Genomic DNA, 16,032 nt, shown 5'->3' on the forward strand with positions numbered 1-16,032 from the left:
AACCAAAATGTATGAGAATACACTTTGATAAAACCTGAGAATGTGCACTTTAACCACTTTAAATCGATAGAAATTGTGGAATACACAGTGAAATCAAGATTGTTTGTCTCAAATATTATGGAGGGCACTATATAGTCAACCAAGACAGTGTACTATCAGGGAAAGTGTGCCATGGGCATCTGGTCTAGAAGAGTTATAACTCCTTACCATGTTGTAACAATGTTAAAGTTTGATGTCCTCCTAAATGGCAGGGACCGGCAAAAAGGGACTGGCAAATTACTGCCACCTGGTGACTGCATTACCGCAAATGCGTGTTATTCATTTTTTATATGACTAGTGGGGGAAATAGACCACAAATTAAGGAACTACTGCTCCCATGTGGCTTCACGGCCGCAAGTGCATGTAATTCATTTTTCCATTTTTCCTTTCCATACACCATGTCTAGCTACCACTAGATAGCAGCAACATACTATGGAACTACTGCGACTACATGGCCGCAGGCAAAGGTTGTTCCGAGTTCACAAAGATACAGTAGCTGGCTAGCTGTACTGTTCATATTGTCCTGTTTTTTTTTATTTAATAATTTGTATTATAGCCTACTGTAGCTTGTACAGTAAACTAGCAAACCTGTCAAAGACTGACATAAAAAAAATCTGCAGTTTCCGTTTACTTAGCTACACTCATAGTAGCAGGAACTTTTTGTCATAATTTTTATATTGATGGCATTCAAAGAGAACACCCTTCGCATATGATACAAACAACTGCCAACGTTATACAAATGAGTTTATGTTGTGGTTACTGTGGTTATACGGTACAGCAAGCGAAAGTTGGGTGCGTGCGAGTTAACAGTCCATAAGCTATCCCTAGCATTAGTATTAACCAAAAGTTAACCCGACAGCTCCCGCTGCCTCCTTATTTTGTCAGACTTCAGTATTAAAATTAAGGATGTTGCAAGTCTAGGGTGAATTTAAAATCGATATTAAGGTTGAGACAACGATCACAAAACGGACGTTTGGAATGTACTATGGGACCATGTAGTCGTAGTTGCAGGTCTTTATATATCTATGGTTGCAGTGGCAAGTCGTCAGTCGTCACCTTGCTGGGCTAGCTACTGAATAGCAAACAGAACCACAATGAGCTACTGACTGTAAAAGCTAACGGCAGCTAAATGTCTCTGTTCATGACATAAAATCACGTTACATAATTCGCAATTAAATATATTTTATTAAAATAAATGGAACATTATGACAAAAAAAACTATGTAGACATTAATCTACTTAGAAGCCACATTATGGGAATCTTGCCATCCTCCTTAATGACATGCAGTTAACAATTGGCCTTTCACTCGCTGAAACGCTAGCTCCTAGCTACCAGTACTACAGTACAGGTTGGGTAAGCTTTGGCAACAGTAGTACCGGGCTTACTGGGGTAACTGACTAGCCTACATCACGGTGGATACTGATACAAGGTGCGAATCTTGTTGAATATATCAGATGCAGGCAAAGGTTTCTCAAAGTCAGGTGGCTGAGCGGTGAGGGAGTACAGTAAAGTCACAGGGTGATTTGAATATAGACTACCAAAAATAAGATAATTTCTAGATTTAATGCCAGATTCATTGTTGTAGTCGTGTAGACTCATGCAGGTGGAACTAACTCTTCTGTTGATTATAGCCACCAGTTTCTAGTGTTGGTAGGGAAAGAATGCGAGGCAAACAGAGCCAGTTTGGAGTCTACCCTGTCTCACACGCCTTAATGACCAGGTGTGTGTGAACACTGTGCACAGCCATAAAGACTGTCGTAAACATAAGACGAATGAGATGAGACTAATGAGAGAAGGAAAAAAGATGAACACCTCTGTAGCAATATGATTTTATTCATTTATTTTGATATAATTTCAAACAATCAGTGCTGGAGAATATCGACATTCCATTTTATAATACTAAAGTGATTCCAGACTAAACGGGTCTCTGGGCACAGTTGCTGGAGACTTTTACGTGTAAAAGGTGACTTGGATTAAAAGGCTAAGCAAAACTAAGGCAGGATAAGAGAGCGGCTAGTTCACCCACACAGCAGTGGGAACTACAGCAAAGGCATGCTTTGGGTCTTTTCAGAAAAGAACCACCTTTCATTTTTTGAAAAACATCATCAAATCCAAACTCAGTCTTAGACACACTGGGGCTGCCAATAAGGTGATCTGTGCCACACAGTAACTTTTCCTTATGTAGTAAACAATGAACCTGAATGAAAGATAAGTTAGGATGTACTATTGTATATGAAGTCACTGTATTGTGCGTGTGACTATTGGACAGTGGAACAACTGACGGAGATTTAATCCCGTCTGACTTCACCACCTACAGTGACATTCAGTTAAGGCTGGGGAACATTAAACAACAACCCCTTTTACCATTGCTTGCAGTTTGCCAGGGGTCATAATTTACTCTGACACCCCTTGAAGGAGGCTCTTATTCTCTAAGTTAAGCAGGCAATAAGTCAGACTGCAGTCTACAGCTTGTGTTTCAGTCTAGTCTCCCTCTCCCGGAACAAGTTGCTACGGTGACCATCCCATAACAAGGAACTGTTTGGAGGGTAGTGTGACAGAGGTTGGTGTGTGTGTGTGAATTTAAATTCCACATAGGTCCCACTGTTAGGAGCTTGACGTAAAAGTCACCCTATTGTTGCCCCCTCCATCTAAGAACAACCCCACAGCAGGAGGCATTGTGAGATAGAGGTGGGAGGTCTCTATGTAAGAAAAAGGAGGCCTTTAGTAGAACTAGAGCACTTCATCTTATAGAGGGTGTGAGGACAGAGAGAACAGCTCCTGTCTGATGTCTTCTGTGTAGCCTGGAGTGTGGGCCAGAGTAAGGACCTGCAGCTTTTCCTACTGATCCTAATAGTATCTCCATGGTACAGAGAGGGTGAGGATGTGTTACCATCCTTGATCAAGAATATCCATGACTTTAAAATCCAAATGTGTAAAATACAGGGATAGGCCCTTTTTCTGATTTCATCCTCATTCCTTTAACTCATCTGCTTCCTACATCTTATAATATATGTCATATTTTACCTGTAAACATAATGAGAGCTCTAAGTATATAGTCCAAAAAATGTTTATACCCTATTTACAAAGTGGACATCTACACCTGTTGGCCTCATGTCCTTCAGTAACTATATAATTTTGTTTTCATGCAATGGAATGTTCGGAAAGATTACAATTGAGGAATGGATGATGGAATGGCTACATCAAGTTTTAAGGTGATGATTGTTGTGGTGTTTGGATGCTGTTCCTGTTTTTTCAAGTCAATGGCACAATGCAGTTTGAAAGGCAAGTGGTGTGAAGATCAATCACAGGGCTAAAAGGCTAGACTACAGTACTGACCAGCAGTGGTCATAAAATTACAACTTTACACTGTATGAGGGGTCAAATAAAAGACCACAATCACAGTAGAAAAGTTGATGCGTCATATAGAGTGGGACAAAGCGTTCAAAGCAAGACTGGTAACACCATTACTGGGTGTCTTTACAGTTCAAGAGCTACATGTTCAATGCAATTTCTTATAGCATTATCGTCAAACTAGCTACAGTAGCATGGGCTGGAAAAACAAACATTTTCCTTTGTTTGGACTACTCCATGACACAATGGAGGCGTAAAGTACAGAGGAACATAAATACATGACAACACTAGCACAAGCACATGAGAAGACATCAAGTCAAACCAAGGTCACCTTCAGCCCGTGTACAACGTTGCACTGCAGAGGTATCACACCAAATTACTAGACAGTGTCACTTTTCCGTATTTTGGGACAGGGGACTAGGGTAGGTGCAGTTCCAGTACTCGACTCAGTATTACCAAATAGGATTGAGATTGAAGCGGCAGCCATTTTGTGTGAGCTGGTACTGTTGTGGGAAAACTTGGCTCCGGAGCAGTGGAGAACCTCCCAGCCCGCTGCTGAGGAGAGACAGTCTAATAACAGCACATTGAGCTCAGTCCAACATGGCTTTGCACAGAGACGAGACGGTAGAGGAAGATAATTAAGTCACAGACACAGACAACTGCGCGGTGTTGCAAAGCTTGTAACCCTGAACGGACGACTCCAAACTCAGTCCCAGAATTGTCAAATCTAAAATAGCAGCATTCATATGTGTTGTTCAGTAGTGTTTTTTCTACTTTGATGCAAGGTTTCATCACGAACAGAGTAACTGAAGATCACAAAGCAGGCAAACATGTTCTGTGGAAGGAGCAAAGAGGGCAGGAGTGGAATTTGCCATTTGCCAGTTCTCTTCCCTGTTGAAAAATGCACAGAAACACACACAGGGACTTTTGAAAATATAATCTATCTTCTATCTACAGAGTGTAAGGACATGGTACATTGCATTTGTTGAGCAATTTGCAAATCAGTTTGGGGAGTTGAGGTGAGATTGGTTGGTCATTGAACCGGGAAAGATATAAGTTTTTCTGCTCTATACATTATGGCAAGAGATTGTACTGTAAAGAAACTGGGGAAACAAATTTCAACAATTTCCTTCCACTAAGATTCCTCCAATCAGATTCCAGTTTTATTTCCAGGTGGGCTTACGGGTCCTGCAGGATGTTGCAGAGTCTCTTGATAGGACAGATCTTTCAGAGAAAACACTATTCTTGCGCGTGCGTTCCTGCGCGGGTGGCGGAGTGGGCGTGTCACTGCGCTGGGTGCTCCGGCTGGATGCTCGGGCATTCTGCACTCTTCGTATGTTGGTGCCTTGGGGTTTCTCCTTCTCCTCCCCTCGGGGCAAGTGCTGCCCCCCTGTGGTGGGAGGGGGAACTGTCCTGGTGGCAGGCTGCTTTTGAGAGGCAGTTCGGGCGAGGATGGAAGGGGTTTTGGAGGGGGTGGATGGAGTGGACACAGGGCCCAGCTCCTTTGTCCTGGAGGAAGAGGCTACGGTGTTGCGGGCAAAGCTGGGCAGGCCAGATGCAGTCTTGGGGCAGTGAGCAGGGGTCTCAGGGGCGCTGGGTTCAGTGGAGGTCCCCACGCCCTGGGCCTGGGCCAGGGCCAGGGCTCTCATAGTAGACCGGCACATCTTCTCCTCATGGGGGGCCTTGGGGATATTCCTAATAGGCTTGGCACTGGGTTTGCGGAAGGAGGGCTTGCGTGGGGTGGGGTCGCGAGCCCATCTTGACAGACCACAAGCCAAGGCTAGGCCTCTCGGACTTTTAGACTCATCCGGCGGCAGGCTGGAGTGTCGCCGCATCTGGCTTGCCCTCTCTTCGTGTCCCCTCACTGGGGTGCTCTGGTCGCGGAGGGGGCGCCCAGGCTCTCTGCTCTCGTGACCCGGTGGTCTCTCGGGCCGCCTCGCGTTGCTGCCGGAGCGAGCCAGCTTGGTGATGGGCACCACCTTGCGCATGTCCTGGGTCTCGGAGGCGGTGAGTGTCCGGGCAACTCGCCCCCCACTGTTTTTAGATAACTTGGACACACCCTTGTTCTTAGTGCTTGAGGGTTTCACACCACAGGTCTTCACTGCTTTCTCCCCCACCTGTCTGGCCCCGGCTATGTCACAGCTGTCTGTTTCGCCCTCTTCCGTAGTGAGGGACTGTGTGGCGGAGGCGGGAGGTTCGTCCGTCAGCTTAGATGCTGACACTTCATTGGTTGAAATGGACTGTTCATTGGTGGACGTGGACTCATAATTGGAGGAAAGTGAGCTCAGGTCTTGAATGTTTCCTAATTCGTCGTTGCAGTCAGTGGTTTTTATGTCGTGGACTAGGCCTTCCCTCATGAGAGGAGAGCTTTCGACTTCGGAATAGTCTAAAGCCACCGAGCAGTCCGTCTCAGTGCAGTCTACTATGTAAAACACTGGCTTCTTATTGGACACAGAGGTGTCTAGTGGGAGGGGCGTGTCGCAAGTCGTCGAGGACACAGTGCTGCTGTCCTCCTCCTCCTCTTTCTGTCGCGAAGGCACATACTGAGCAGCCCTTTCGGCCTCCCACTCTGGGCCTCCGTCTGAGCTCTGATGACAAGACGAGGACTTCAGATCCAGGGTCTTAGGAGGGGTCTCTCTCTCCAAGTCGGTCACCAGTAAGTCACCCTGGTTGATTAAGTGCATATGGTTGCTGTTGTTGTTGGGACTGGGGAGGTCAAACAGTTGGAGGCCGGTGACAAGCGTGTGTTTCTCCAGGCTGACGTTCATGTGTCCCGTCGTCACACTGGCGACTGGTGTCTTCTGGAAGACGTTGCAATTGAGAGGTGAGACGTCCCCCTCGGACAGGGACGTGTAGTTGTTGTTGACGTACGGATCCTCACTGGCGTCAAAGCCGGCGGAGGAAAACTGGGCCAGCGGGCTGATGGGTTCCATCTCGGCGCGGGGGGACGTCGCCGTGGTCACCTGCCGCCCGGGGCCCAGCTCGCGGTTGTCCTCCTGGGAGACGAGCCAGGCCGTGGTCCGGCGCTGGGGTGTCCTGCTGGAGCGTGGCAAGCTGTTGAACTTGGAGTAGTCCGTGGCGGCGTTGGGGCCTCCGGTCCCTCCAAAGACCTCCAGGTAGCTGTGCAGCTGGCGGTCGGCCATGCTGGACATGGTGTGTCGGTGCCGGCGCGCGCTGGCCGAGCGGCTCAGCGGGCTGTGGGGGCTCTGGGAGCGCTGCTGGAGGAAGTCCAGGAGTCCTTCCTTGGTGAGCATGTCCACGTCGTTTTCACTGCTGCTGCGACCGAAGCATCCGGCACTCTGGTCGGCGCCGGCCCAGGCGACGCGCTTCTCCTCCAGCTCCCTGAGGCGCCGCTGTCTGGCCGCCTCTTTCAGCTCCCGATCATGGTTGTCCTTGAGGAGTGGCGGGAGGAGCAGAGAGGGAGAGACGTGGCAAGAGTCATATTTTAATCTCCTATTATTTCCAAGACATGGTTTGAGTTCCAGCGAGCATCAGACCTGCCCATTGATAAGTGGGAGAAAGTATCGACGAAAAATCTCACCTTGACCGCCTTTTTGAACTTCATGCAGAAGTCCTGGAATATGCGAAAGCACTCGTCCAGTTTGAAGGCGTCCTTGTCTTCACAGAAGAAGTCGATGAGTGCACTGCCCTCTTTCCGCAAGTCCAGCCTGCGCCTCTTCAGATCCTGCAGCGTGCGTGTGGAGCTCTATCAGACAAACACAAGACAACATGAGAGAGACACCAGTACTTCTGTGTGGACGTCCATAACTAGTAACTGTGTTTTGAAGGTGCCCTCATGGAGGTTATGTGATAAAAATAGCCTCCTATACTTCTGTCACTTTACCAATGGTGATATAACCTGACAACATGATTCAGCTTCAGCAAAGTCACATGTCCCCTGTTAGTGCCTCCGCCCCCAGTCCCCTGTTAATGCCTCCGGCCCTGACAGTCCTGTTCCCACCTGCAGGAAAGGGTCCAGCTGCTGAAGGAGCTCGGGGTCATCCTGAACTTTCTCCTCCAGGGATCTGGTCCTGACATAGAGAGACGAGAACTCTGACTCTATGTTCTCCACCGAGACCCTGCAGGGGCGAGGCAGAGAAGGGGTCAAACAAAACACTGTAAGGAAAAGATGGATATACAAATACGGTTTGTTGGGGGACTGCAGTGCGAGTCTGTTGGACTGTAAATGAACTCTTAATCAATTATCTTGCACTGTCCAACAACCCTTGTAACTAAAGAGCCAGAGAGGAGGTGAGGTGGAACAAGAGAGGAGGAATGATGTGTCAGCAGATTTACGGGGAAGGAGGAAGGGAGGGGGGTGCAGGAGGGACGGCAGGTAATCTTTTGGCTCTCCTTTTGGGAGAGAAACTGCATCCTGCCATGCAGAGAAAATGACCTTGTGGAGGAACAAAAGCCTGACAGCCATGAGGTAGATGAAGCCTTTCACACACAGTGCATGTCTGCTGAGAGTTGTCTTCAGTGAATATACAGCTCAGCAGGTGCATCTGAAGTGAGGTCTAAAATGTGGTGCTAATCCTCTTTAATTTGAGATCATCGGGTATCAACACTTGTTCTACTCAGGTGTAGATGTGAAGTCTGAAGAGTGTTGATTTATAAGCAAAATACTGCAGCTGAAGCGAGCCTGTCAAACACATTTCGGGAAGTTCGAGCTTGTAAATGGGGTAATTGTGGTTGTAAAAGTCCTCTCGGTTAGAATACCTCCTGAAGACAGTAAATTAAACTCAGACAAAGCCATCAATAAACCCATGAATCTCAGATAAACCCTGTCCAGGTGATTCCTGTCAGAGGACACATACCTGGCAGCACTCTGCACATCCTGCAGTTTATCTGTGAACTTCAGCAGTTTCTCATCCTTCTTCTGGGCCTCCTGGGAAGAAAAACATTCGAACAAAATACATGTTGAATGAAAAATAACACAAAAAGCTGATATATTTTTTTGCTTTTGTGGGATTTTATACAATCAGATCTCTAATAGCTTCTTATTAAGGACTGCTCTGTCTTGTTATGTAACTACAGCGAGCAACACATGATTTTCTGCTAACATCTGCCATCTTTCGTCCTTGCAAAATTCATAATGCCAGACTGCTGGACACTGCTTGCTAAGAGTCATAAAAGATGGAGAGGCCAATTTCAAGACGGTTGACAGGGCAATTCTAGAAATAGAAATAGAAGGTCGAATGTATACATTTGGAGGTGTGTAGTTGAGGTCCCCAGCTTTACAGAATGAGACATCACCAGGATTCTCCAGTGTGAAATATTGGCAGAGAATGGGCCTTTTGTTGGGCAAATGACGTACTATAGGTAGCAGTCAACAGTCTCTAGTGCTAGCTACATTCATCGCTGCTCCTCATGTTTTTGTTGATCTGAACTGTGGTCTTCATACAGGAGAGTAGATGTTTACAGTAATCTCTAACTTACTGTTGACAAAAATAACGTACAACGACTTTCTCATGTATGTTTTTTGGCCCCAAATCCTCACAGCATCTCAATTATCAAGGTGTGTTTCCCAGAATAGCAGCCATTACTCACCAGGGCCACAAAATGCAGCAGGTTCATGGCTGGCTTGTTGGCCTTGGTGTCGGCCAGGGAGAGAAGAGAAGACAGCTTGAAGCCCACGGCGTTGCCCGCGTAGCCACCCTGTCACAGGACAGACCGATGCGCCAATGAAAAACCCACCTTACAAAAATCCCATGAAACCCCTCAGCCTGCCCCAGACTACTCACAGCATTCATGATGTTGCCAGCCTGCAGGACCAGGTGGAGGATGGCATGAAGTTCCTCACAGGTCATCAACTCTGCAGGAGAGGAGAGGGGGAGAGAGGAGAAAAGGAGAAGAAAGAAGGGGGGAGAGAGGAGAAGAGAATAGAGGTGAGGAGAAGGAGAGCAAAGAGGAGAAGACAGAAGGAGAGGGTCAATACAAACTGAATCAGAGCATTCAGGGAACAACTCTCCATTACACACTCTCACTGCTCAGGGCTTCTCATCGTCATCATCACACCATTCCTGACCATCTACTGACGACTGCCAAAGGAAAATAAATTAACTACAGTTTTTGGTGAACTAGCCATTTAACGGCAACACGTCGACAACACTTGCAACCAGGTCCTCTAATTCACTGCTGGAGGCGCAACATTACTGAAATGATACAGACTTCGTTGTCAAGTGCAGTCGGATACTGAGAGCTGTACTCAGCTCTGTGGTGAAGGTGGTCATGGTGGAGCGATTTCTGAGAGAAAGCCAACAGAGCGGGCGAGAGAGAAAAAGAGAAAGATGGAGGGGGAGAGAGAGAGAGAGAGAGAGAGAGAGAGAGAGAGAGAGAGAGAGAGAGAGAGAGAGAGAGAGAGAGAGAGAGAGAGAGAGAGAGAGAGAGAGAGAGAGAAAGAGAGAGAACTTGTGACTGCTAAAAATGACACTGGGCTGCCGCGGTAGGGCTTAGCGGGAGATGGCCTTGTTAAATACTTAATATTTTTGTCTCCCCCTTTTCCTCTGGGAAGGATGTGCTGGGTTATGTGTGTGAGAGAGAGACATAGAGAGATACAGAGAGAGAGTTGGCAATACAAACAATGATGTGTGCGAGTTTCCCTCAAGAAGAATAACCTTGTTTCAGATGTTACAAGGTACAGAAATCACCGCATACTGTAACCTATGGACACGTCTGTCCAAGCTTGCCCAGTATTTAATATGTCCTCATTCTCCCCTGCGTATGTACGGGTCCCCCATCTCTCTGCCCTGTCTCTGCAGGGCCGCTCTGTCCCCACACAGTCCCCTCTCAGGTGACAGGCCTCTGGTCCTTGTCATTTCAACGCTGCCGGTGGCTCAGATATCTGGGTCATCTGCCTGCATGTGGGGGGGGGCCGATGTACTAGCGTGTGTCCATCTGTGGGTGTGTGCTCCAGAAGTGGCGTGCAGTTACCTTTGGTGGCCACGCGGATGACATCGATACCGTGACTCATCATGGCACAGGAGGGGAAAAACTCCTCCTGGAGGACCATGGCCTCGATGCGTACCTCGAACCTGCAGGGGGGGGGGGGGGGGGTCGGGAGGACATGGAGTTCAGGGGACACTTGCGCAGGGGACAAAGTGTGCACTGGGGTTTGAGAGCAGGGTACAAAGGGACAGGGGGGGGGGGGTGCCAGTCACAGCCTTACCGTGGTACCTGGATTAGGAGGTACATGAAAGAGTCGGCTAGAGTCAGCTTGCTGGAGTCTCCCTTGAACTCTTTGAGTTTCTTAATCTAAGGAGGGAAAAGACAACGTTGATCTCGTGCTGACTTGTTTTTACTGATCGGCTCTTGTACAGAGAGCAGAGGATGGTACACTATGTTCTCACACACTAAACAGGCGTGTACACACACACACACCTCCTCAGACTCAGGCAGCAGCTTGAGCAGGTCTTTCAGCAGCTCGGCACCATACAGCTTGCCGTCCCCCTGGCGTATGTCCTCCACAATGGAGTGGTTGGACCTGGAGAAAGAACACACACACACACACATTGGTGTGTGCACGAGAGGAGCTTCATAGGCAGGAGCGCCTATTCATCTATTGTTTACATTTAAGTGTGTCTCCTTCTATTTCCCTCTCTCCCTCTCTTGCTCCCTGTACAGGATAATAAAATCAGTTTTCTCACATGGGTGGTCTGATGTGTGAGCTGAATGGACAGGCTCAATGTGGATTTATTGGCAAGCAGGAGAAATACAACCGTTTTTCTATCTGGGACTTCTGGGTATAAGTAGAACGCAACCACTTAATAGTGCAGCTCTAGACAGGAAGTTACCACATTTTGACACAAGATGGACAGGCATAGTATATAGACTATGAATGGCATTTTTATGCGCTGGTAGGATGTAAGTGTTGATGGAGGTGTTCTTGGGACACATTCAAATGCAATGGAAATATAGTCAGTCATGCAAACATGCTATGAGATCAGCTGGCGAAGCTTGTATGCAAAGCAGCAGCAACAACGTTCTCCACACCCCTCCCTCTTCTCTCCCCCCCCCCCCCCCCCCCATCTCTTTTACTCCACACACCTATGTAGGCTATAGTACTGGCATGCACATACAGTACCAAAGCCTTTAGGTTGAAAACATGTTCTTCCGGAAAGATTCTGATGTGTCTATTGGACCGGCCAAGCTCAGGTTGCATTGAGGCCCCTCACTATTGAGAACTACTTAGAACATCTCTTTTCTCGCCTGAAGTCTTGAAAACCTTTTTTGTTCACACACACCCTTAAGGTTTCAGCCCCTATGGATCCAAATGTCATGTGACCTCAGTTTCCCAGGCACCTGCTGCCTCACGCAAGCCGTTCGGACCTCGCCACTTAAACCCGCCACACACCCGCATTGGGTTTCACACACCGAGACCCACACGCATCCCTCCCCCAGAGCGCTCAGCAGCATTACACACACGCTCCACTGGTCTCACACACAGGGCACTGCGGCCCAAGACTTACTTCTTGAACTGTTTGAGGAAAATGCCCACGTTCATTCCCCGCTTTGAATCCAGAATGCTGATCTGGAAGGAGATAACAGAAAGGTGACTCAGCATAGATTTTATGGTACATGGGGGTACATGGGTTTATGGGACAGTGTTTTATAGTCAGTTTACTACTTCAACCCTTCTCAGTCAAATTGGTGATTTAAAATGTGACCCTGCTGCACCTGCGAATGTGTTATTCTCCACAGCTCTCATGTTTCAAAACCTCCCAGTGATGAAATCATCTCATTAAATCCAAACAGGCTTGTGCACTTGCGCGTGGCCGTACACACACACACACACACGCAATCCTTCTCCTTCACAAACATACAAGCTCCTCCCTCTTCCAGATCCCAGGGGACCAGTGTGTGTTCCCTGCTGCCTCTGATGTAACCCGGAGCTTCACACGGTGACACTATAGGGCTTCTGAAATTCCACCTGGGCCACACGTGTAGTGCGCACCACCATCGTAGACAATAATGGCAGGCTCTGCCTTCAATTCCCAGGTGAACAAGTTGTACTCTTAGTCCTCAAGCCGGATACTTCCAGGCCTGATTATAGAGTTAAGGCATCACTGTGGGTCTATTAACAGAGGTCCAGTACAGGATGAGTGAATGAGTGTGTGTGTGTGCATATGTGTGTGTTTAAGGCAAACTGTGGTAGGGAGACTAGTGATTAGTGGCAAACTTACCAAATTGTTAAAAAAAAAACTGAATTTAAGAGACATATACTTTACATGAGATGGAGCTCACTGGCAACAAAACATTACGGGAGGTGAGAAACGTAACGTTACAGTAGTTATGGTAACAGGCGTCAGGGTCTCCTGCATCAGCAAACAACAACCAGTTCTGTATTACAGAGCAGCATTAAAAAGCACTTCAGATATAGCTCTGGTACACAACACTATTGTTCCTGTAGCCATAGTATCTACGGTCTGCCTCCACTCAAAAGGCACTGCATGTGCGTGTGTGTAGAAGCTATATTTGGACTCCCTGAGGACAGAACAAGAGGTTTGTGGACGTGATAACAATTGTTCTATCATGTATGGTTACTGAAGGCACCATTGTGAGAAGCAGAGGGTATGCTGGGAAGTCCTTCTGTGTTCTGAGCCTCCTGACCCCTCACTAGAGTATCGCTTTACAGGACTGATCGTCAGGGCTGTCCAGGACAATGATCTGACACACCACCACAGATCAATACCTACATGTACAGCCAATGCAGTTGTGTAACTGTTTTGGTTAAATGTGAGTAACAGCAATATTCCTGGAAAAGAATTCCAGACTGTATATGGACAGCAGTGGATTCCCTGAATGAACAGACTAGTATGACACACAGTAAAGGGTTTTTGGCATTCTCATACTTATGTTTCATATTTACAGTCAGGCAGTTTTTCCTCACAAGACCACACCGCAAAGGTCCTGAGGTCCTACTGTGACCTCAGAGACCCCTCCTGTGCGGAAGCCCTCCAGGTTCCCATCAGCCCCTGGGGGCCGTGTCACTCACCTCGTCCTTGCTGCTCTCCTTGAAGGAGCGAGAGCGCGCAATGCGTGCCGAGGATCCGGCGGCCGGGGTGTCGCCCGGCCTCGACCCCGCTTCCTCCTGCTGGCCGAACAGCTCCTCCACGGAGCGCACGTCGATCTGGTACTGCTGCTGCCGCACCGCCATGGTCCAGATGTTGGGCTTGCCCCGCACCTTCTCCTCGGGGATGGGCTTCCAGAAGAAGCTGCGCACGCGGCGCTTCTTCCTGGGGCCGTGGTTGGATAGGGACGCGGGCAGAGGGGGCGGGACCCCAGGGAAAGGCGGGGGGAGGGGAGGGGGAGGCGGGGCTTCATGGCGGTGGGAGAGGGGCGGGTCGGAGGAGCTGAGTCCAGACATGGGGTCAGAGGTGGTGGCGGCACTGCTGCTACCTTCGCTGCTGCAGCTCTCTCTCTCATTTGTCGGGGATTGGCTACTCATAACATGCATCACAGCCCGACAGGGGGTAGGCTGGGTGGGGGGCGGGGCTAGTGCCAAGGGGGAGGGGCTGACATGCAAGTGCCACTCTAGGCCCTCCTTGCAGGTTCAGGGGAATTTAAGTCAATTTAAGTTTATCACATCAGCTTTCCTCAGGTGCACTAATACTATGTCTGCAGGACTTCACCAAGACAGTCTAAATGGTCTAAACGCTTTAAAGAGTCAGATGACTGAGCGGTTAGGGGGCTATTAATCAGAAGGTTGCCGGTTCAATTCCTGGCCGTGCAAAATGACGTTGTGTCCTTGGGCAAGGCACTTCACCCTACTTCCCTTGGGGGGAATGTCCCTGTACTTACTGTAAGTCGCTCTGGATAAGAGCATCTGCTAAATGACTAAATTTAAATGTAAATGCATGTAAATTCCTAAATGCTCCTAGAGTCTAAGCCTTTCCCTGAGTTTAAGAGAGGGTCGGTTTTGTATGTGATGTCAAAATTAAGTAGTCAGCATGTTCCCTGGCTCTGTCCATCTTCCTCGCCCAGCAGGTATCCCATCATGCTGTGCAGGGCATGCGGAGGGCACCTCCCGTGGGGGCGGAGCTTATGGGAATAGCCATGGTTCTGCAGGAGGAACAAAAACAACACAGGGGAGGATTATCTGTGGGCGCTCAAGCATATCACACCGGGGGGACCTGAAATTAAGGGGTACCAAACATCAAAGAGCCCGAGGTCCCCCCAGCCCAAGGAATCACAGTCCAGGGAACTACAGACATCATTGTTTCACGTGGAAGTCCTTGAAGTCAACCTGTAGGGTGTAAAATGGCCAGTGACACTCCAGGCAGGAGGCCTGACATTACCCTTGGGGGAGGCAGCAGGAATGGTTAACTGTAGCAGAGTTTGTTTTGAACAGTTTGGAATCTTGGGAAGGTCAAAAAAACGAGGTTATACTGTAATGATAGTGTATGTTCAATTTTAATTTGAATTGGGTGCTGTATATTTGCCGTTTATATCTTTGAGGAAGTGACTTTAAATGGATAAGCACACAGATCCCTTACTTGACAGTGAAAATGCCACAGGCTGCCCTGACTCTCCATCTGTATCTGTTTACCATAGTACTGTGACTGGACAAGGGGTGGATCAATGGGAATATGTGTATCCTTGTCACTGAGCTTTGCATAAAATGTATAAGATATCTAAGTTTGCATAATAACTTGTATTTCAATAAGGAAATGACCTGATTACACCACTACCTAGCGTTTGCCTACGTATGAGAGAAAGAGAGGTGAACAGATGTTCCCACAGCATGACTACACAAAATGACTTCACTTGAAAAGGAAAGTCCCTCAAAGTTAACGTGAGCAGTCCCTGGAACGTGGTCGAGGCGATGTCTGTCGGCGCCCCGTGAACCTGACACCCAGGGGAGGGGTCGTTACTAATTAACGTCTCTGATGTCACAGACTACCTCATGTTCCACAGTCGTCCGTGCTGTCTTCCGTCCCGGCCTGCCTGGCTTGTGTCTTATTCATGAGCGAGATGTGGAGAGGGGAGGAGAGCGTCTGGCCCACCCTGCGGCTCCGTGTTGAAGGCCCAGGGACGTGACGGGGCTCTAGAGGGGAGGGGCCGCGGCTGGGTACAGTATGAGGTAGGGGGGTTAGAGGAAGGGTTAAGTCTGTCTGCTGGCTCGCTCATCGCTCCTCTCTCCCTCTCTCCCCGTCGTCTTTGCAGCAAAGTCAGCTGCTTCGGAGTCGCATGGTTCACACACGCACTTTCTCACACACACACACACACACACACACACACACACACACACCTGCTGCAAGCTCTGATTCTGTGAGAGAGGTGACTATTGCAGCTGCTGTCCTTGATGGACATTCTACAAGCATACATAGCAATCTTAATGCTATAAAGTCAATAAATGCTTAATGCGTTCTCTAAAGTATCCTTCTGGAGACTGATTTTCCTAAAAACGTCCCATTTAGAAGCTGAGCCTCATGGCAGAAGTGCCCTCATTTGAAATCACCCGTCAACTCCCTTTGCCAAAGATGTCTCAGGCTTGTGTTCCTCCTACAGACACAAAGCTAGCAATGACAGTTATTCTACAAACAACAGTGCAGACATGCCATGTCGCTGGAGGCAGACTGACACAAAAGCCAGGGAAATACTCCAAAACACCTAAGGTGTCTGTTTCTCCCTCCAGACACC

General features: G+C 48.3%; 1 protein-coding gene across 1 annotated transcript; it reads right to left on the minus strand.

Moving 5' to 3' along the window:
- Nucleotides 1-1,863: 1,863 nt before the first annotated feature.
- On the minus strand, nt 1,864-14,118 carry fhdc1 (FH2 domain containing 1). Its single transcript, XM_062477284.1, has 11 exons — nt 13,385-14,118; nt 11,859-11,920; nt 10,771-10,873; nt 10,559-10,644; nt 10,324-10,424; nt 9,135-9,205; nt 8,941-9,048; nt 8,208-8,278; nt 7,352-7,469; nt 6,932-7,096; nt 1,864-6,782 (listed from the first exon to the last, which is right to left on the minus strand). The coding sequence occupies exons 1-11, from the start codon at nt 13,844-13,846 to the stop codon at nt 4,554-4,556; spliced, it is 3,576 nt and encodes a 1,191-aa protein (XP_062333268.1). The 5' UTR covers nt 13,847-14,118; the 3' UTR covers nt 1,864-4,553.
- Nucleotides 14,119-16,032: the final 1,914 nt, after the last annotated feature.

Source organism: Osmerus eperlanus, chromosome 14, assembly GCF_963692335.1.
Source record: "Osmerus eperlanus chromosome 14, fOsmEpe2.1, whole genome shotgun sequence".
In the NCBI taxonomy this organism is placed as follows: domain Eukaryota; kingdom Metazoa; phylum Chordata; class Actinopteri; order Osmeriformes; family Osmeridae; genus Osmerus; species Osmerus eperlanus.